Source organism: Bombina bombina, chromosome 2 (assembly GCF_027579735.1).
Source record: "Bombina bombina isolate aBomBom1 chromosome 2, aBomBom1.pri, whole genome shotgun sequence".
Classification (NCBI taxonomy): domain Eukaryota; kingdom Metazoa; phylum Chordata; class Amphibia; order Anura; family Bombinatoridae; genus Bombina; species Bombina bombina.
In genome coordinates, this window is record NC_069500.1 from 15,564,767 (window position 1) to 15,589,173 (window position 24,407).

The following is a 24,407-nucleotide window of genomic DNA, read 5'->3' on the forward strand; positions in this document are numbered from 1 at the left end:
ATTAACTTTGAAGTTGTGATCCTGAACAACAGAGGTCTGTGACTGTTTCCTGCATGAATTCAACCAAGTTATTCAAGCTACAGCCTTTCCTATGTCCTATGCTTAAAATCATCAAATCGCAAGTATCCAAATAATTCAAATTTTGTTACCTGGACACTGCTACTTAAACTCTGAACTTTATTATAAATCATGTATACTTTTGGTTATCATCACTCTCTAATTATAACAACAGCATCTTACTCAGAACTTTATAACTATTCTCTGCAACAAGTTGTCATAGCTGAAATATCCTTCTACAAATATGTTAACATATTCAGAACTCTGCATCTATGTGTTCAGTTAAAAGCTTTCATGTGATTCTCCAATATATGCACAAAGAGTAATTGATGCCTTAAACTTGCAACTTGACTATCACCTGTGCTGCTCTGCTTATTACTGACATACAGCGCTATATAATATTATGTACTGTGAACCTGCAACAAACCTTAGTTTGCATATATATATGCACAAACAGTAATTAATGCATAAGTTGCAACTTGTCTATCACCTGTGCTGCTCTGCTTAATTCTGACATACAGCTCTATATAATATTATGTACTGTGAACATGCAACAAACCTTAGTTTGCATCTAAGTGTCAATCTTCTACCAGTTTACTCTAAAGCCTGAACATTCCACATTGCTATATTTTTCTCTCATTAAATCCTGCAGCTACTTCTATTAAGTAACTATAAGTCACAGTGAAGTCAGAATATAATTTATACAAATGTTGCACTCTCCATTTATTCTACAATAAATTCTAGCAACTATGAATCACAGAATATCATCTATCCATGTCCAGGATACTCTTCCCCGGGTCAGGGATCGGTGTCTTCAAATCCCTACCACTGCCCCGAGGGTCTGTGTCCTGAGTGCATGTACACCGGATCATAACAGATACACCATAATGAGCGAATCAGTAGCACATGACAACCAGTAGGTATCAGTATATATACATCAGTAGGATACACCATAATGAGTGAATCAGTATCACATTACAACCAGTAGATATCAGTATATATACATCAGTAGGATACACCATAATGAGTGGATCTGTAGCACAGGACAACCAGTAGGTATCAGTATATATACATCAGTAGGATACACCATAATGAGTGGATCAGTAGCACATGACAACCATTAGGTATCAGTATATATACATCAGTAGGATACACCATAATGAGTGGATCAGTAGCACATGACAACCATTTGGTATCAGTATATATACATCATTAGGATACACCATAATGAATGGATCAGTAGCACACGACAAACAGTAGATATCCGTATATATACATCAGTAGGATACACCATAATGAGTGGATCAGTAGCACATGACAACCAGTAGATATCAGTATATATACATCAGTAGGATACACCATAATGAGTGGATCAGTAGCACATGACAACCAGTAGATATCAGTTTATATACATCAGTAGGATACACCATAATGAGTGAATCAGTAGCACATGACAACCAGTAGGTATCAGTATATATACATCAGTAGGATACACCATAATGAGTGGATCAGTAGCACATGACAACCATTTGGTATCAGTATATATACATCATTAGGATACACCATAATGAGTGGATCAATAGCACATGACAACCATTTGGTATCAGTATATATACATCATTAGGATACACCATAATGAATGGATCAGTAGCACACAACAAACAGTAGATATCCGTATATATACATCAGTAGGATACACCATAATGAGTGGATCAGTAGCACATGACAACCAGTAGATATCAGTATATATACATCAGTAGGATACACCATAATGAGTGGATCAGTAGCACATGACAACCAGTAGGTATCAGTATATATACATCATTAGGATACACCATAATGAGTGGATCAGTAGCACATGACAACCATTTGGTATCAGTATATATACATCATTAGGATACACCATAATGAGTGGATCAGTATCACATGACAACCATTTGGTATCAGTATATATACATCATTAGGATACACCATAATGAGTGGATCAGTAGCACATGACAACCATTTGGTATCAGTATATATACATCATTAGGATACACCATAATGAATGGATCAGTAGCACACGACAAACAGTAGATATCCGTATATATACATCAGTAGGGTACACCATAATGAGTGGATCAGTAGCACATGACAACCAGTAGATATCAATATATATACATCAGTAGGATACACCATAATGAGTGGATCAGTAGCACATGACAACTAGTAGATATCAGTATATATACACCAGTAGGATACACCATAATGAGTGGATCAGTAGCACATGACAACCAGTAGGTATCAGTATATATACATCAGTAGGATACACCATAATGAGTGGATCAGTAGCACATGACAACCAGTAGGTATCAGTATATATACATCAGTAGGATACACCATAATGAGTGGATCAGTAGCACATGACAACCAGTAGATATCAGTATATATATACATCAGTAGGATACACCATAATGAGTGGATCAGTAGCACATAACAACCATTAGGTATCAGTATATATACACATCAGTAGGATACACCATAATGAGTGGATCAGTAGCACATGACAACCAGTAGGTATTAGTATATATACATCAGTAGGATACACCATAATGAGTGAATCAGTAGCACATGACAACCAGTAGGTATCAGTATATATACATCAGTAGGATACACCATAATGAGTGGATCAGTAGCACATGACAACCAGTAGATATCAGTATATATACATCAGTAGGATACACCATAATGAGTGGATCAGTAGCACATGACAACCAGTAGATATCAGTATATATACATCAGTAGGATACACCATAATGAGTGGATCAGTAGCAGACGACAACCAGTAGGTATCAGTATATATACACCAGTAGGATATACCATAATGAGTGAATCAGTAGCACACCACAACCAGTAGGTATCAGTATATATACATCAGTAGGAAAAACCATAATGAGTGGATCAGTAGCACACACCAACCAGTAGATATCAGTATATATACATCAGTAGGATACACCATAATGAGTGAATCAGTAGCACATGACAACCAGTAGGTAACAGTATATATACACCAGTAGGATACACCATAATGAGTGGCTCAGTAGCAGACGACAACCAGTAGGTATCAGTATATATACACCAGTAGGATACACAAAAATGAGTGAATCAGTAGCAGACGACAACCAGTAGGTATCAGTATATATACACCAGTAGGATATACCAAGACACCCTATTTTCAGGGTAAAAAGTTGCTTTAAATAATAGGGAAATAGAAGTACTGCCAGCATTCTTTATTATTCTCACCAGCCCAGAGCCCTAAATGGCACCATAATGAGTGGATCAGTAGCAGACGACAACCAGTAGGTATCAGTATATATACATCAGTAGGATACACCATAATGAGTGAATCAGTAGCACATGACAACCAGAAGGTAACAGTATATATACATCAGTAGGATAAACCATAATGAGTGAATCAGTAGCACACCACAACCAGTAGGTATCAGTATATATACATCAGTAGGATACACCATAATGAGTGGATCAGTAGCACATAACAACCAGTAGGTATCAGTATATATACATCAGTAGTATACACCATAATGAGTGGATCAGTAGCAGACGACAACCAGTAGGTATCAGTATATATACACCAGTAGGATATACCATAATGAGTGAATCAGTAGCACACCACAACCAGTAGGTATCAGTATATATACATCAGTAGGAAAACCCATAATGAGTGGATCAGTAGCACACACCAACCAGTAGATATCAGTATATATACATCAGTAGGATACACCATAATGAGTGAATCAGTAGCACATGACAACCAGTAGGTATCAGTATATATACATCAGTAGGATACACCATAATGAGTGGATCAGTAGCAGACGACAACCAGTAGGTATCAGTATATATACACCAGTAGGATACACAATAATGAGTGAATCAGTAGCACACCACAACCAGTAGGTATCAGTATATATACATCAGGATACACCATAATGAGTGGATCAGTAGCACACACCAACCAGTAGATATCAGTATATATACATCAGTAGGATACACCATAATGAGTGAATCAGTAGCACATGACAACCAGTAGGTATCAGTATATATGAATCAGTAGGATACACCATAATGAGTGGATCAGTAGCACATGACAACCAGTAGGTATCAGTATATATACATCAGTAGGATACACCAAAATGAGTGGATCTGTAGCACAGGACAACCATTAGGTATCAGTATATATACATCAGTAGGATACACCATAATGAGTGGATCTGTAGCACAGGACAACCAGTAGGTATCAGTATATATACACACATCAGTAGGATACACCATAATGAGGGTCAGTAGCACATGACAACCAGTAGGTATCAGTATATATACATCAGTAGGATACACCATAATGAGTGAATCATTAGCACATGACAACCAGTAGGTATCAGTATATATACATCAGTAGCATACCCATAATGAGTTGATCAGTAGCACATGACAGCCAGTAGGTATCAGTATATATACATCAGTAGGATACACCATAATGAGTGAATCAGTAGCACATGACAACCAGTAGGTATTACTATATATACATCAGTAGCATACCCATAATGAGTGAATCAGTAGCACATGATAACCAGTAGGTATCAGTATATATATACATCAGTAGGATACACCATAATGAGTGAATCAGTAGCACATGACAACCATTAGGTATCAGTATATATATATATACACATCAGTAGGATACACAATAACGAGTGAATCAGTAGCACATGACAACCAGTAGATATCAGTATATATACACCAGTAGGATACACAATAATGAGTGAATCAGTAGCACATGACAACCAGTAGGTTTCAGTATATATACATCAGTAGGATAAACCATAATGTGTGGATCAGTAGCACATGACAACAAGTAGGTATCAGTATATATACACATCAGTATAATACACCATAATGAGTGAATCAGTAGCACATGACAACCAGTAGATATCAGTATATATACATCAGTAGGATAAACCATAATGAGTGGATCAGTAGCACATGACAATCAGTATATTTCAGTATATATACATCAGTAGGATACACTATAATGAGTGGATCAGTAGCACACAACAAACAGCAGATATCAGTATATATAAATTAGTAGGATAAACCATAATGAGTGGATCAGTAGCACATGACAATCAGTATATATCAGTATATATACATCAGTAGGATACACCATAATGAGTGGATCAGTAGCACATGACAACCAGTAGATATCAGTATATATACATCAGTAGGATAAACCATAATGAGTGGATCAGTAGCATGACAACCAGTAGATATCAGTATATATACATCAGTAGGATACTGTAACATATCTCATCCTCATATCACTGTCTCTTTAAGACTGCCTTCCCTGCTTCTGACAATCATGCTGGTTTGGGCAGTATTTGCATTCAGCTTATCTGCCTGATTAATCATTCATGCACCTGATTTCCTCAGCCTCTTTTTAAGTCTTCTCAGGCCTAATGTGCTTTGCATTAACTTTGAAGTTGTGATCCTGAACAACAGAGGTCTGTGACTGTTTCCTGCATGAATTCAACCAAGTTATTCAAGCTACAGCCTTTCCTATGTCCTATGCTTAAAATCATCAAATCGCAAGTATCCAAATAATTCAAATTTTGTTACCTGGACACTGCTACTTAAACTCTGAACTTTATTATAAATCATGTATACTTTTGGTTATCATCACTCTCTAATTATAACAACAGCATCTTACTCAGAACTTTATAACTATTCTCTGCAACAAGTTGTCATAGCTGAAATATCCTTCTACAAATATGTTAACATATTCAGAACTCTGCATCTATGTGTTCAGTTAAAAGCTTTCATGTGATTCTCCAATATATGCACAAAGAGTAATTGATGCCTTAAACTTGCAACTTGACTATCACCTGTGCTGCTCTGCTTATTACTGACATGCAGCTCTATATAATATTATGTACTGTGAACCTGCAACAAACCTTAGTTTGCATATATATATGCACAAACAGTAATTAATGCATAAGTTGCAACTTGTCTATCACCTGTGCTGCTCTGCTTAATTCTGACATACAGCTCTATATAATATTATGTACTGTGAACATGCAACAAACCTTAGTTTGCATCTAAGTGTCAATCTTCTACCAGTTTACTCTAAAGCCTGAACATTCCACATTGCTATATCTTTCTCTCATTAAATCCTGCAGCTACTTCTATTAAGTAACTATAAGTCACAGTGAAGTCAGAATATAATTTATACAAATGTTGCACTCTCCATTTATTCTACAATAAATTCTAGCAACTATGAATCACAGAATATCATCTATCCATGTCCAGGATACTCTTCCCCGGGTCAGGGGTCGGTGTCTTCAAATCCCTACCACTGCCCCGAGGGTCTGTGTCCTGAGCGCATGTACACCGGATCATAACAGATACACCATAATGAGCGAATCAGTAGCACATGACAACCAGTAGGTATCAGTATATATACATCAGTAGGATACACCATAATGAGTGAATCAGTATCACACTACAACCAGTAGATATCAGTATATATACATCAGTAGGATACGCCATAATGAGTGGATCTGTAGCACAGGACAACCAGTAGGTATCAGTATATATACATCAGTAGGATACACCATAATGAGTGGATCAGTAGCACATGACAACCATTAGGTATCAGTATATATACATCAGTAGGATACACCATAATGAGTGGATCAGTAGCACATGACAACCATTTGGTATCAGTATATATACATCATTAGGATACACCATAATGAATGGATCAGTAGCACACGACAAACAGTAGATATCCGTATATATACATCAGTAGGATACACCATAATGAGTGGATCAGTAGCACATGACAACCAGTAGATATCAGTATATATACATCAGTAGGATACACCATAATGAGTGGATCAGTAGCACATGACAACCAGTAGATATCAGTTTATATACATCAGTAGGATACACCATAATGAGTGGATCAGTAGCACATGACAACCAGTAGGTATCAGTATATATACATCAGTAGGATACACCATAATGAGTGGATCAGTAGCACATGACAACCATTTGGTATCAGTATATATACATCATTAGGATACACCATAATGAGTGGATCAGTAGCACATGACAACCATTTGGTATCAGTATATATACATCATTAGGATACACCATAATGAATGGATCAGTAGCACACAACAAACAGTAGATATCCGTATATATACATCAGTAGGATACACCATAATGAGTGGATCAGTAGCACATGACAACCAGTAGATATCAGTATATATACATCAGTAGGATACACCATAATGAGTGGATCAGTAGCACATGACAACCAGTAGGTATCAGTATATATACATCATTAGGATACACCATAATGAGTGGATCAGTAGCACATGACAACCATTTGGTATCAGTATATATACATCATTAGGATACACCATAATGAGTGGATCAGTAGCACATGACAACCATTTGGTATCAGTATATATACATCATTAGGATACACCATAATGAATGGATCAGTAGCACACGACAAACAGTAGATATCCGTATATATACATCAGTAGGGTACACCATAATGAGTGGATCAGTAGCACATGACAACCAGTAGATATCAGTATATATACATCAGTAGGATACACCATAATGAGTGGATCAGTAGCACATGACAACCAGTAGATATCAGTATATATACACCAGTAGGATACACCATAATGAGTGGATCAGTAGCACATGACAACCAGTAGGTATCAGTATATATACATCAGTAGGATACACCATAATGAGTGGATCAGTAGCACATGACAACCAGTAGGTATCAGTATATATACATCAGTAGGATACACCATAATGAGTGGATCAGTAGCACATGACAACCAGTAGATATCAGTATATATACATCAGTAGGATACACCATAATGAGTGGATCAGTAGCACATAACAACCATTAGGTATCAGTATATATACACATCAGTAGGATACACCATAATGAGTGGATCAGTAGCACATGACAACCAGTAGGTATTAGTATATATACATCAGTAGGATACACCATAATGAGTGAATCAGTAGCACATGACAACCAGTAGGTATCAGTATATATACATCAGTAGGATACACCATAATGAGTGGATCAGTAGCACATGACAACCAGTAGATATCAGTATATATACATCAGTAGGATACACCATAATGAGTGGATCAGTAGCACATGACAACCAGTAGATATCAGTATATATACATCAGTAGGATACACCATAATGAGTGGATCAGTAGCACTTGACAACCAGTAGGTATCAGTATATATACATCAGTAGGATACACCATAATGAGTGGATCAGTAGCACATGACAACCAGTAGATATTAATTTATGTATGCATCAGACTTTATAACAACCATTACTTAGCAGTAAATATATATACATGAGTACTAAACACCATCTCACCTGCATGTGACCAGTATGTGGTTCTCTGACGCCTGCTGCTGACAATTTTCAGTTTCACCGATCAGACTGATTAAAGCTGTAGGGTTCTTGGGGACAGGACATTCATTGGGCCAGCAGTTCAATGTCAGTAACGTCACCTGTAGACTGCTCTGAAGTGACTACAAAACATAATACATGTTAGTGGCTCCTACGTAACACCCTAAGTAAACTTCTAATGCAGATTGTTGTTCTTATTACAGCTTAAAAGTAAAATGTTTACACGCAAGCAAAACCTGACCAGATATTGTCACCGTCTTAACTTTTTATGCCCATAGACTTTAATGTAGCACGCTGTAAAAAAAAAGACCTAACGCACTAACCTGACACCGCGCATGACCTACAGCGCTAAAGTGGAAGGTAGTTATACATATGTTACATTCCAATGTTCTTCACAGAAGAGAATGTTCTGTTTATATTTTAAAAATTATATCTATCTATCTAAAACTAATTTTTGTATGATGTATATCTACATCTATATATCTTTATAAATATATATATATATATATATATATATGAAAATACATAGAACATTTTCTCCTATGTGAAGAATAAGCGAATTTAACATATTTAAAGAAAATATACAGTAAAACACATTACAAATTATTAAAAATAATTAATTTAAGTGGGAAGGGATCTAAACTGCATACATATGTATGTCTAAATATGTATATATATATATATATATATATATATATATATATATATAAACATATTTAAAGGGACATGAAACCCAATTTTTTCTTTCGTGATTTAGAAAGAGCATGTCATTTTAAACAACTTTCTAATTTACTTCTATTATCTAATTTGCTTCATTCTCTTGATATCACTTGCTGAAAAGCATATCTAGATATGCTCAGTAGCTGCTGATTGGTTGCTGCACATAGAGGCCTTGTGTGATTGGCTCACACATGTGCATTGCTATTTCTTCAACAAAGGATATCTAAAGAATTGAGCAAATTAGATAATAGAAGTAAATTGGAAGGTTGTTTAAAATTGCATGCCCTATCTGAATTATGATAGTTTAATTTTGACTAGACTGTCTCTTTAAGTACATAAATACACATGTGTATATATATATATATATATATATATAAAGCCCTCACTGGACTTAGGTCATCTTTGAGAAAATACTTTTTATTAATGTGATTTTTCGGGATAAAAACAATTCCTTCTTCTGACAAGCGAACAGTGTGAATGACAAACTTTGATAAGCCTGTTAAACCCTTCCCCAGTGAACAATCTATCAACGCAAATTGTGTGCAAAGCCTCAGAGGGTCAGTAGGTATTTTTAGATTTTGTTTTACTATCTCATAGATTCCAACAGTATAACCATACTTCGATCAGATGACAGGTTGCTTATATCCCGACGGGCAGCTCGCTACTGCTTATGCCCCTGAGGACAGTTCCTTGTAGCTGTAGTGGGGATGGGTAATGGATACTTCCAATGTTATATGAGATCAGGAGTAAGTGTAAGTTAGTAATAGGGAGATTTGACACTGGGATCTCCGCTCTTGAGGAGTGACACATGGACATTGGGGATGGTAGTAAGGCATGTATTAAAATCACTAGGGAGAGCTGTGCAGATGTGAAATATAGATATGTTTAAGAGATACCATATTCTCAAGAGATACCATGTGTAACACTATTGATGAGAATACGTGACAGATGGTACTTAGGTTTGTTATAGATTTCTACAGATTACGCCCAATTGGGTGGTTTCGATTACCCTCTAACCTATCAAAATGAAGCTCATATATTATGACATCACACAGTAGGCGGGGCTGTCGCATGGCGAGTTTGACATCTTATACTACTGTTGATGGGCGGGAACACACGCTCAGCTGGTGGCATGATCGTACCAATGAGAACTGCTTTGTAAGATACTGGGTGGTGTTTATGAACAGTGAAAATATCAAGTCATTGGATTGGACATCTTTTAGAGTATCAGAGTTATGAATGATAAAGGGTTTGGCTCAAGAGAGTGTAAATGTTAATTGAGAGGCACCGATCTCATGATAACGCTCACGGGAAAAGTACACACTATATTTGAACATTTGTGATAATTTGCACATATGACTTGTAACATTTTTTTAGTTTTGAGATAGATCATACTTGTTGCAATAGGGACAAGGTTGATCTGTTAGATTGCACACGGCACTCTGAGGCTTTGCACACAATTTGCGTTGATAGGTTGTTCACTGGGGAGGGTTTAACAGGCTTATAAAAGTTTGTCGTTCACACTGTTTGCTTGTCAGAAGAAGGAATTGTTTTTATCACAAAATGTCACGTTAATAAAAAGTGTTTTTTCAAAGATGACCTAAATCCAGTGAGTGCTTTATATGCAGCTTTGTGTGGTAAACCCAGATAGCACCTTGGCAGTTGGAGACGGTTGGTGAGAGTGCATCCACACTACAGCTAACATATATGTGGGTAAAGCCCATTGTAAGATCATACTTTGGGCTTTACCTGGGTAATCCTAGGATTACCCAAACGCTTTTGGATAAAGCTAATAAAATCATAGATTGGGCTTTACCCAGGTAATGCTAGGAGGGCAATGCTAGGAAAAACAACAGTAAATTAAACATTTTTATTTTGGATTACACAAACACATGTTTTGTACAGTGTTTTTGTTACAACAACAGGAAAACATAATTTATGTAAGAACTTACCTGATAAATTCATTTCTTTCATAGTGGCAAGAGTCCATGAGCTAGTGACGTATGGGATATACATTCCTACAAGGAGGGGGCAAAGTTTCCCAAACCTCAAATGCCTATGAATACACCTCCCACCTCACTCATATCTCAGTTTAACGTATAGCCAAGTTAGTGAGGTGTAAAAGGATTAAAAAGCCTAAAAAAGAGGAATAGGATAAATAAAGTGATTTATATATAAAAAAATCATAACCCCAAAAACTTCGGGTGGGTCTCATGGACTCTTGCCACTATGAAAGAAGTTAATTTATCAGGTAAGTTCTTTCATAAATTATGTTTTCTTTCATGTAAGTGGCAAGAGTTTATGAGCTAGTGACATATGGGATATAATACCCAAGATGTGGAAGTCCACAAGTCGCTAGAGAGGGAGGGATAAAATAAAACCAGCTATTTTCACAGAAAAATTAAATCCAAAAAATTATTGTTTTCTTAAAAATTTCAAAAAAACTCAAATCATAGGCACTAGAATCAAACCGAGACAGCTGCCTGAAGAACCTTTCTACCAAAGACTGCTTCCAAAGAAGCAAACACATCAAAACAGTAAAATTTAGTAAATGTATGCAAAGAAGACCAAGTTGCTGCTTTGCAAATTTGATCAATTGAAGATTCATTCTTGAAAACCCAAGATGTGGCGACCGATCTAGTAGAATGAGCTGTAATAAATTGAGGCAGAAATTGCCCCGCCTCCAAATAGGCTTTGTGAATCAAAAGCCTCAACCAAGATGCCAAGGAAATGGCAGAGGCTTTCTGGACTTTTCTGGAACCTGAATAAATAACAAATAGACTAGAAGTCTTTGTGAAATCTTTAGTAGCCTCTTACCACATCCAAAGAATGTAAAGACCTTTCAAGAGAATTCTTAGGATTAGGACACAAGGAAGGAACAATAATTTCCCTTAGGCAAAAATTTTAACGAAATCTGCAAAACAGCTTTATCTTGATGCAAAATCAGATAAGGAGACTCACAAGAAAGAGCAGATAATTCAGAAACCCTTCTAGCAGAAGAGATAGCCAAAAGAAATAAAATTTTCCAAGAAAGTAGTGTAATATCTAAAGAATGCATAGGCTAAAAAGGAGGAGTCTGCAAAATCTTTAAAACCAAATTGAGACTCCTGTAATGCTCGTGAGATATTCCTCTATCAAACCAAACTTGGCCAGTAGTCTTCTTATCCCGGCGCCAAGTGGAGTGATAGGAAAATCGCAAAGCAGAGAAAGTTTGTAAAATGAGGTAAGCAGGAGAGTCCTTAGCAGCAATAGGAAGTAAATCCTGCAGTAAAGCAGTTCATGGGTAAACCAATAAAAGGACCAGGATTGAAACAGGCAGAGTGGACAGACAAGCAGAGTTCAGCATTAGTATATCAACCCAATAGTTACGGGGTTAACAGGCAGAGTGGTCAGACAAGCAGAGTTCAGCAATAGAATACCAATCCAGCAGTTTAGGGGTTAACAAGCAGAGTGGTCAGACAAGCAGAGTTCAGCAACAGTATGTCAAGCCAGCATACAGTAACAATAAAACCCAGGAGCACACTAAGTAACACCTATACTTGGGCAAAGGTAGTTAGAAAAAGAGAGACTTACATAGGCGCAGGATTCACGCCACAGCTCTAGATTCAACATCAGAAAGGAGGAGGCGTGCAACGATGACGTCATCAGCACGCTCAGAGGAACTGCTGCATCCCTGGCAATGGCCAAAGCGTCCCTGGCAACAGCCAGAGCGATGCGGCGAGTGGCGTCACAACTCCAAGGAGGAGAAATTGAGTTAGCAATCTTTTTTTTTTTTTTTTTCCAAAACAGCTTTATTAAGTTTTGGCAAGAGTAACATTCAACACAATTCAATGTACATTACATGTTCAATCATCTTGTAAAGATCTTGTATACAATACAAAGCAGCGAACATATCTCTAGCATTACTGTCAATTCAAGTTTTGTACATTGTTTTCAGAGAAAGGATGTGGTGTATTTAATAGTCCAATAATTCTCTTGGTCTCTTGCCTTCGTCACTTTAGGAACAGTGCCACAACCTTGAGCTTGTTTCCACGAGCTAACAGCTTGTGGTGTTAAATTATACACATAATCAACATAAACATATACTTAGGAATTTGACATCAGATATTTAAGCAGATTTAGACAGATTAAATTTCAGCAGGCTTACTTCATGCCGCTGAAAGTATCCTTAGTTCTGACGTCCCACTCAAACAGGGTAGCATGAGCGGAGCTAAGAACAGTAAAGGAGAGGTAAGAGAAGAAAGAAAGAAATAAGGGAGGGATGTGGAGAGAAGAGGGAGGAGGAAAAAAAAAAAGGGGGGGGGGGAGGGAGGGAGGAGCAAGCAGGGGGGAGGGGAATGAGAGAAGGGATCCCTCTGAGAATTGTGTCAGGTTTGTATGGGCAGTAATCATATTTTTTTTGCCCTCCCAGGCTAATGTCATCATCTCATGAGTGGCAAGTCTCCCAGAAAGTGGTATCGCTCTAGTTTGAGCAAATCTCCCACTCTATGTCTCCATTCCTGTACTGTCAGAACCTGAGGACTTTTCCAGTGTGCCGGGATGAGCCTTTTCGCGCCACTCAACATTATGAGGAGGAGTATACGTCTGCCACTCCCACCACCTTGGGCAGGTAATGGAGAATCAAGTACGTTGGTTTGGGGGGAATGATGATACAGAGAGTTTTGCTCATCTCTCCCAGCACCTCCTCCCAAAATGGCCGTATTCGTGGACAAGTCCACCAGATGTGTAGGAAAGATCCCTCCTCCCCACAGCCCCCTCCAACACCCCCGTCTGTGTTAGGATAAATCTTCTGCAGTCTCTGAGGCATTAGGCACCACCTACTGAGTAGTTTGTAGTGTACAGGACTCCCTGATCTTTTTGAAAATCTGGAGCCAGTCTCCTGCAGATATGTCCACGCCCAGTTCCTCTTGCCATGTGGGGAGGGCAGAGCCGCCTCCGCCCATTAGGAGTTGATATAAGTGAGAGATCAAGTGTGTCGGCGTGTGTTGCATAGTACACAGAGTCTCAAAGAGTGTTTTGTCTCTAGCCAATGCTTCCCAGTCTCTGTAAGTATTGTAAAAATGTGTGACCTGCGCCATTCTGTACCAGGACGCAAATATCGCTCGGTCCCATTCAACTAGTTCTATGTGTGCTTTAAGTTTCTTTTGCTGCAAAACATTAGAGAAGGCTGTTTCAGCTAGGTTGTGAGTTTTCCCCGCTGTGCATCTTGGAAGCTCCATTCCCAAGTCGGGATTTTCCTGCACAGGAATGTTTGGCGAGATGCGGGTGGACATGTAAGTGCCCTCAGCCAGCGTTCTATCCCACACCTTCAATGTATCGTTTATCATCGGATACAAAGCGAGAGATGGAGGGCGACTCCGCTCAGAAATCCAGGCCAGGGCCCCAGTGTTTCCGCGCTGTAAGATATCATTATCCACTTGAATCCAAAGCTTATCACGGGAGTTTCGGCACCACTCCACTATGCTCTGAAGAAATATCGCTCTTTGATACTCCATCAAGAGTGGGACCCCCAATCCAACTCTCTCCATGGGCATTTATATTGTGGATCTTCTGACTCTAGGCCTGATTCCGTTCCATATATATGCTTCGATGCCCATTTGCAATCGATGAAGGTAATGAGAAGCCGATACAGCCGGGATGGTCTGCATGATAGAGAATTCTTGGTAGTACATTCATCTTAACTATTCCTATTCTTCCCAACCATGATAACGATTTCTTTTTCCAATTAGATAGGTCCCTGAGAACTTCATCAGTGATTTTTTTTATAGTTGAGGTCAACTATTTCTGGGGCGTTGGGTGTGATAATAACACCTAAGTATTTAATGCTATATGTGAATACCCTAATCGGGCAGTCCGCCGTTGAGGTGACAAATTCGTCCGGGGGCTCGGTGATATTTATAATTTCAGACTTCGAAGGATTAAGAAGGAAGTTCGACATAACTTCCGTATTTTCTGAAGTCTGCTAAAGCCTCCTCTAATGATGTGGCCAAGTCCGCTAATGTTAATAGAACATCATCGGCATACATAGAAAGTTTGTGTACGGTGCCGCCGACCCTCAGACCCTTCACAGCCGTGTTGGCCCTGATCTTGTTTGCGAGGACCTCAATCGCGAGGGCAAACAAAAGGGGTGACAGGGGACACCCCTGTCTTGTCCCGTTCCTGATCAAGAACGTCCCTGAGAGGGTGCCGTTCACTCTTACTCGTGCATTTGGTGACGAATAGAGGGACATGATGATGTTAATAAAACCAGGTCCGAAGCCGAACCTTGCCAGCGTCAATCGGATGAACCTCCAGCTCACCCGATCGAATGCTTTTTCGGCGTCTGTTGTTACCAGAGTGAGCGGTAGATTATGTATATGGGCATATTTTATTAACTGCTGCACTTTGAGGGTATTATCCCTAGCCTCCCGGGCAGGGACAAAACCTACCTGATTGGCGGAAATTAACTCAGGAAGGAGCCTGTTTAGACGAGCAGCCAAGACTTTCGCCAGGATTTTTACATCATAATTGAGGAGGGAGATTGGCCTGAAATTTTCAGGTTTGTCGGGGGGCTTCCCGTCCTTAGGGATTGAGTTAGCAATCTTTTTATAAAATAAGAGAGAGAGAGAGCAGAGAATTGTCCTTTCAAAGAATTTGCAGACAAACCTTTATCCAAACCAACCTGAAGAAACTGTAAACATGAATGCCAAGAATAATCATAAGTGGAACACCATGAAATATAGGTTTTCCAAACCTTATAATAATTCTTCCTTGAAACGGACTTACGAGCCTGTATCATAGTGTTAATTACTGAGTCAGAGAAATCTCTATGACTAAGAACTAAGCGTTCAATTTCCATGCCTTCAAATTTAGAGATTTGAGATCCTGATGGAAAACTGGGCTTTGAGACAGAAGGTCTGGTCTTATACGAAGTGACCAAGACTGGCAACTAGACATTCGGACAAGATCCGCATACCAAAACCTGTCAGGCCATGCTGGTGCTATCAGAAACACATAAGACTGTTCCATTATGATCTTGGAGAACCAGAGGCGGAAAAATGTAAGAAGGTTGGTATAACCAGGGAATTACTTCTGCCTGAGGATCCCTGGACCTGGAAAGGTATCTGGGAAGTTTCTTGTTCAGACGAGAAGCCATCAGAACTATTTCTGGAAGACCCCACATCTGTACAAGTTGAAAAAACACATTTGGATGGAGAGACCACTCCCCCGGATGTATAGAATGACAGCTGAGATAATCCGCTACACAATTGTCTACACCTTATGAATCACAGAGATTTGACAAGAGTTGGATTCCGCCCAAGAAAGTATCAGAGATACTTATTTCATTGCTAAAGGACTGTGAGTCTCCCCTTGATAATTGACATATGCCACTGTTGTGATATTGTCTGTTTGAAAACAAATGTAAAGTTCTCTTTTCAGTAGAGGACAAACCTGAAAAGCTCTGAAAATAGCACAGAGTTCTAAAATATTGATTGATTTACCTCACCTCTTGAGGATTCCAAACCCCTTGTGCTGTCAGAGACCCCCAGACAGCTCTCCAACCTGTAAGACTTGCATCTGTTGTGATCACAGTCCAGGAAGGATGAACAAAGGAGGCCCCTTGAACAATAAGGTGATGGTTTAACCATCAAGGCAGAGAGAGTTTAGTGTTGGGATTTAAGTATATCAACTTTGATGTCTGAGTATAATCCCTGCACCACTGGTGCCACATGCAAAGCTGTAGAGGTCTCATACAAAAATGAGCAAAAGGGATTGCGTCCGATGCTGCAATCATGAGACCTAAAACTTCCATGCATCTAGACACTGAAGGGAATTATAGAGACTGAAGGTTTAGACAAGCTAAGAACAATTTCATTTGTCTCTTGTCTGTTAGAGAGTCATGGACACTGAATCTATCTGGAAACCTAAGAAGGTGACCCTTCTTATTCTTTTTGTTAAATTGATCCTCCTACCATGTCTTTGAAGAAACAACATTAGTTGTTTTGTGTGAGATTCTGCTATATGAAAAGATTGAGATAGTACCAAGATATCGTCCAAATAAGGAAATGCCACAATACCCTGCTCTTTGATTATAGATAGAAGGGCACCGAGAACCTTTGAGAAAATTCTTGGTGCTGTTGCTAGGCCAAATGCAAGAGCAACAAATTGGTAATGCTTGTCTAGAAAAGAGTATCTCAGAAAACGATAGTGGTCTGGATGAATCGGAATGTGAAGATAAGCGTCCTGTAAGTCTATTGTGGTCATAAAATGACCTTGCTGAACAAAAGGCAGAATAGTCCTTATAGTCAAGCCTGAGCCTTCAGAGGGTTTGTTGGAACATGAGTAAGAAAGAATCTTCTCATGGGAGGTCTTATTCTGAAACCTATTCGATATCCTTGAGAAACAATATTCTGAATCCACTGATCTGTCCAAATGTCTTGAACTAACTTTAGTCTGCCCCCCACCAAAAGAACTGGTTTGAGGGCCGCACCTTCATGCAGTCTTAGGGGCTGGATTTGGTTTCTTATAATGCTTGGATTTATTCCAATTTGGAGATGGTCTCCAATTAGAGCCAGAGGCCTTAGGGGAAAAAGAGGTTTTCTGTTCTTAATTCTGACACAAGGAACGAAAACTATTGGGAGCTTTAAATCTACCCTTAGATTTCTTGTCTTGGGGCAGAAAAACTCCCTTACCTCCAGTGATAGAGGAGATAGTAGAATCCAATTGAGAACCACACAGATTGTTACCCTGAAAAGATAGAGATAATAATCTAGATTTAGATACCATGTCAGCATTCCAAGATGTAAGCCATAAAGCTCTTCTAGTTAGAATAGCTAAAGACATATATTTTACATTAATCTTACTAACATCAAATATAGCATCACAAATTAAATGATTTGCATGTTGAAGCAAAAGAACAATGCTAGATAGTTCTGGATCTGATAACTGCTGTGCTAAACTGTCCATCCAAAAAGTTGAAGCAGCAGCAACATCAGCCATAGAAATAGATGCTCTAAGAATATAGCCAGTATGTAAATATGCTCTTCTAAGATAAGATTCAAGCTTCCTATCTAAAGGATCCTTAAAAAAAGTGCTATCTTCCATAGAAAAAGTAGTACATTTGGGAAGAGTGGAAATAGACCCATCAACCTTAGGGACCTTTTCCCAAAACTCTAGAGCCACAGATAAAGGATACAACTTCTTAAACCTAGAAGAAGGGTTAAAAGAGGTACCAGGTTTAGACCATTCTTTAGTAATCATATTGGAGATACCATCTGGAATAGGAAAAACTTCAGGAGTAACCTCAGAAGTCTTAAATACAGAATGTAAATGATTATTAGCTTTGCTATCAGGAGGAATAGACTCCTTAATACCCAAAGTAAACAATACTTCCTTTAATAGAGAACAAATATGTTCAATTTTAAATAAAAAAGATTTGTCAATTTCTGTCTCTGATGCAGGATCCTCTGAGTCCGAGGAACCCTCATCAGTAGAGGATATTTCAGTATGCTGTCGGTAAATACAAAATTAATTAGATTTATGACAAGTTTGGAAAGACCTTTTACATTTATTTGAAGGCGGAATAGCAGTCATAGCCTTCTCTATAACTGCAGCAATAAAATGTTTTACATCTGCAGGAATATCAGGTACATTAGACTGAGAAGGAACAACAGTAGATGCATTTGTACCCAGAGAAACATTATCAGCATGTAATCATTTTTCATAACAAATGCCACATAATTGACCTGAAGAAATAAGATTAGCCTGTTTACAACAATCACACTTAGTTTTGGTAGAATTGTGTTCAGGCAGCTTAGTTCCTATAGTAGCATCAGAGGCAGGATCAGTTTGAGACATCTTGCAAAATGTAACAAAAAAGAAAAAATAACATTTAAACAAAATATTAAATTTCCTCAATATAGCAGTTTCAGGAATGGGAAAAAATGCTTATGATAAAATTCTTATATAAAAAGTTAAATCCAAAAGCAAGCATCATAGCTCTCTATAATATAATGAGAGCAGCGAGCATTAGAGGGAGAGACTTAGAACGACACACTGAAAAAAACGCAACTCGCGTCACAGCAGATGCGACCCCTCGGCAAAAATGACGCAATAAAATGACACAACTCGCGTCACATCAGAGGCGATTTTGAGCCAAAAATGACGCAATAGAATGATGCAAACTGCGTCATCGAGAGCCTAATTTGCCCACAAATTTTTTAAAAACAGACTCCATGTTAGCAGCTACCCGGAACCCCAGGTAAGAAAAAAATACTTAAATTCTCCCATAAACATAATTTCCATTCTGAAACTGTGTGACTGCAAAGGGAAATATTAATAGATCTGACTCAAGGCTAATATATGGAAAGACTTCCGGTGGGAGGAGTTGTGCAGATTACCTGCATGCCGGTGTGGTGAGAGGACGCCGACACCATCAGCTCCCAGCTCTCCGCCACTTACCTGGTAGCTTGCCCAGGTTTAGAGTGTGGCGCTCGGCAGGGGTCAGACCTGCGCGAGAGAGGGAAGTCCCCAGTAGCCGGTTACGGCTCCAACTGTACCGCAGTTGGTCATTTTTTACTTCTGTTTGCGGCAAGCTGCACTTGGAAAGGGGTGTTGGAGGAATACACCGGCAATCATCAAGTGAGTCCTGTGGCCCGGCAACCTGTCACTTCAGGGGTCAGGATCTAACTATCTCCCTGGTGCTACGTTATACTGGGCTGGTGTGCCCAGAAGGAGATACTTGGGATAACATTGTTCTCGCGAGGCTGGTCCCTAAAATAGACCTTACCTGGAAGCCCATTGCCGCTGAAAGACCCGTGTGCGGGTAAATCGATAGATGACCAGAGTGAGGCTGGAGGTATACACAAGCACAGCAGAAGCCACGGAGCATACACGGAGCTGCCTCTCTATAAGGCTTGGTCCCGGTTCACCGGTCATTCCCCCCTGGTGGGGAGTCTAACTGTGTAGTAAGGAGTAGTGGAGCAGTGCAGCTTCTGAGCAGACGCCATTGACCCTCAGTGTGCCGGTTATGTCCAGGCGAAAGTCGAGGCTGTGACACAGAAATCCGCAGCAGCCGAGTTTCGTCAAGTAGGCGGGCCGCCTTTATTCCCGGCTGTCTGGAGACTCCTCGCTGGAAAACAGGGTACCTTTTATGTTTTCTTTACCCTGGTTGATGTCTCCTTGCTATCTGGTTTCCTACAAAAAAGTTATGCAGTGCCTATACGCCCTTTCTAGTACTATAAGCCTGGCGTGTAGGAGTGACATTCCATCCCAGCCAGAGTGTTAATGCTTTGCTAAAATAAGGTGCATTCTCCGGTGATATTTGGCCCTGGACAAGTGTGTGGGGAAACTTCTGTTCGTTCCATGCTTATTACAACTCTTAGTGTGGGAGTCTGCCTAAACTAATCTATTTTGCCTAGACAGCTACAGAGAGACGGATCTGGATATCTATGGACCTATAACATTAATGTTATATGCCTTTGATCAGTACGATGGCATAGTTTGTGCTCTGCTTCAAAATTTTCCTTTTTTGTTGATGTCATTGTAAAGCATTTGTTATTTCTCTGAATACTATTGCTTGACTTGGTGACAGTAAGTTACCTGGGTAATGAATGACTGTTGCAATGCCTTTTTCTGGAAAAAGTGCCTTCTCCATTTAAGCTATTGATTGGGGAGTAAAGTGTGTATAGTTCTTTAGTGACAGGCACACCTATCTGATAGGAGGCTTATTCTTAACTCAGTTTAGTCCGGGGTCTCTACCTAAAGCTTGTTCTCTGGTTTAGTTGTGTACGAAACTCATGGTTAGTTAGTTCTAGGGTACAAGAATTTATTAAAATCAGGTTTGGCTGTATTGGCATAAGGGTAAAATTGGTAGAGAGATTGCTCCCCTGATATAAGGTGGGTTTCTTGTTAAGTATTAAAGGCAGTTTCAGTAATTAAATTTATTTGAGGGCTCGGCCGGGCTGGTCAGAGTCGAATTTTTTGTGGCAATTGTATTAACTCATTCATATAACGTTTCCGTTGTAAAGGGGTCTTTTTTTTTTCTGGTCCCCTTCCTATTCACTTTGTATGCACGGACGCATACTCCTAAAAAGTCTGGGCCCTATTTTCACTTAATTAAGGAGGGGCACGGGCCCCCCCTCAGATCTTGTACTGTGTGGCTTGTTTTTTTTTTTTTTTTTTTTTTTGTCCTTTTCTTTCCCCTTTCCTCACTTTCTCACAGGTTGTATCATTAGTCCACCAGGGTTTCCTAGGGCTTTTGTTTTGTTGGCACAGTAGGGTCGGGTGTTCTACCCTTACCTTTATTTTCACGTGTGTAACTTTCTTTTCACCCCTCTTTGTGTTCTTTGTGGTCTTGTGCCATTTCACTTAAAGTTATATGGATAAGTTCCTGCAAGGGAAATCTTCTCCCAAAATGCCGGTTAAAGCCAAGGATAAAAAAACTAAAGCCGTTGAGCTTGGCTTAGACACTTCAGTAGAACCTGTGACCAGCGTGGTGGACTCTCACTCACTATTTTCGCAACTGTCTGAATTATTTTCACCGCAATTTGACCTAATTAGAAAGGAGCTAGGATCCATTTCATCTGAGATTACTGCCCTGTCAGTTGAAGTAAGACAGTTTGCACACAGAATGCAAGAGGCAGAAAACAGGATTTCTGACCTGGAAGATCAGGTTAGCACACAGGAGAATATAATATCCCAACAGGATACTAAAATTACCAATCTTCAGGGTCGTCTCGACGACCTTGAGGACCGGGCGAGACGTAACAACATTCGAATTGTGGGTCTCCCGGAAGAAGCGGAGTTTGAAGATCTACTGAAGTTCGCTTCGGTCACGCTCCCGCAGAAACTTGGTGTCCCACAATCAATGTTACCGGTTGTAATTGAGAGAGCTCATAGAATTGGGGTAAAAAAAAATGTAGGTACAGGACTTAGTAGGAGTAGGATGTGTATATGCAAAGTGTTGAATTTTCAAGATAAAATTGAAATGATGAAACTGTTTAAGAAACTGCATGAACCTCTAATGTTTGGGAACAGTAAAGTTTTACTGTTTCAGGATTTCTCTGTCGAAACCTCATCGAAGAGAAGGATAATGGCCCCCCTCTGTACTCAAATTATTGACAAAGGAATCAACGCGCGGATGGTTTATCCGGCTAAAATAATAGTTGACTACAGGGGAGTAGTTTTTACTGAGCCGGGAGAGGTGAAAGAGTTTCTCAAAGATAAATGAGATCTAGTTCACTCCCTCTCACCTCAGATTATATAAGTTTGGTTCAGTACAATATGTTGTGTTTTTGGTTAAGCTATTCTCCTATATGTTCTTTTTTTTATTATTATTCCCCCACCACTCTTCATTTTCTTTTCCTTCCTTGTTCTTGTTTTTTTTTTTTTTTTTTTTTGTGTTTTGTTTTTTGTGTTCAGTTTTTATATTTCTTTTCTGCTTTTCTCCCCCCCTCAGGATTTCTTGGTTTTTTTTATGTCGTAGTACATGGAATTGAAGTTAACGTCGTGGAATGTAGGGGGGATCTCCTCACCCGCTAAACGCAAATTAATTGTAAAACTCCTAGCTAAATATAAGCCCGACATTTCTTTCCTCCAGGAAACCCACATAGTGGAACAGGAGGCTAAAAAACTTAAGATTAAATGGGTAGGGGAGGTGGTATCCACTAACGCTGGAGCTAGGAAATGTGGGGTAGTGTTTCTCATAAATAAGAACCTAGACTATAGGATTACCCACACTGAAGTGGACCCAGAAGCCAGATTCATTATTTTGCATATCTTTATAAATAGCATAACATTTGTGTTTTGCAATATTTATGGCCCTAATAAATTTGATAGGAAATTTTGGGATAAGATTAAGGGGATACTGTTTCCGTTGGTAAAAGATAACTTAGTAATTGGAGGTGATTTCAACATGACCATACACCCGGAACTGGATAGGCTGGTAGGCAGAAATTTTCTAGAGAATAGGAGAAGCGCTAAACTCTTCCAACGTTTCTGCCAGAAGTTACAGGTTCATAACATATGGCGCAGGCTGAATCCAGATTTGCAGAACTTTACATGCGAATCCAGAGCCCATAGAACGTTTTCACGTATAGATTTATTTTTAGTTGCAGAGTCTCTACCAGCGGTTAAAATGGAAGCTGAGATTGGTGAGATCTTGGTGTCGGACCACGCTATCATCTATTTAGGTATTTCATTTCAGGATAGGAGGGATATTTCTTCCCCCAGATTTGTCTACCCGAGGTATCTCTATAACGATCCAAGATTTTTGTCCTGGTTATTAGTTAAGTGGAAGGAGTTCTGTGGGTTCAATTCGGGGCACCTGTCTAAAATTGAGGTATTCTGGGAAACGGCCAAGGCTGTGTTAAGGGGGGATATTAAGGGGTATATGACCACGAGGAACAGGAAAGCGCGGTGCAGGGATATACAGTTGTCTAATCAAGTTAGAAATGCCTTTGGAAAATACTGCAGGGATCGTTCTAAGGTTAATTGGGATGTTTATGTGGATAGCAGGAGAGAAAGAGATGCCTTCCTGCATCAAAAACACCAGCAAGAGGAGACAAAAATTACTATGCGGTTTAGGGGTCTTCATGGTAGCTCTGCTAAACACTTAGCCAGATTGGTTAAAGCTAGGAACAAGAAGAATTTTATCCCAGTAATACAGACAGAAAATGGTTGTACCTCGGATATTGATGAAATTTCCGGAACCTTTTTCCAATTTTATCAGCATCTATATTCAGAAGGGGAATATAGCTTGGATAATCAGTTGGAATTTTGGTCCTCTATTTCGGTTCCCAAAATCCAAAAAGAGGAATTAGAAGTGCTAAATGCACCAGTTACGGTGGAAGAAATAAGCAAAGCTATTGCACGCGCCAAACTTAATAAAGCGGCGGGTCCGGACGGATTCCCGTCTGAGTTTTATAAAAATCTTTCTGATCAGGTTATACCCATTTTAGAGAGATTGTTTAATAATTATTACATATTAGACAACACTATTTCTTCTCTCTTCGCCGCGGCCAACATCTCCCTGATCTTAAAAAAAGGGAAAAATCCGGAGGATCCAGCCTCCTATAGGCCTATTTCTGTCCTCAATGCGGACTATAAAATCTTAGTGTCCATTAT

The 24,407-nt window shown here is 39.2% G+C and overlaps 1 protein-coding gene across 1 annotated transcript in view; it reads right to left on the minus strand.

Annotated features, from left to right (window-relative positions):
* Positions 1 to 24,407, minus strand: part of LOC128648366 (receptor-type tyrosine-protein phosphatase alpha) — a 152,000-nt gene that overhangs the window by 24,978 nt on the left and 102,615 nt on the right. Inside the window, exon 14 of the mRNA XM_053700965.1 lies at positions 8,547 to 8,704. Within this exon, the coding sequence (XP_053556940.1) occupies positions 8,547 to 8,704 (158 nt within the window). The remainder of the gene's footprint in view (positions 1 to 8,546; positions 8,705 to 24,407) is intronic.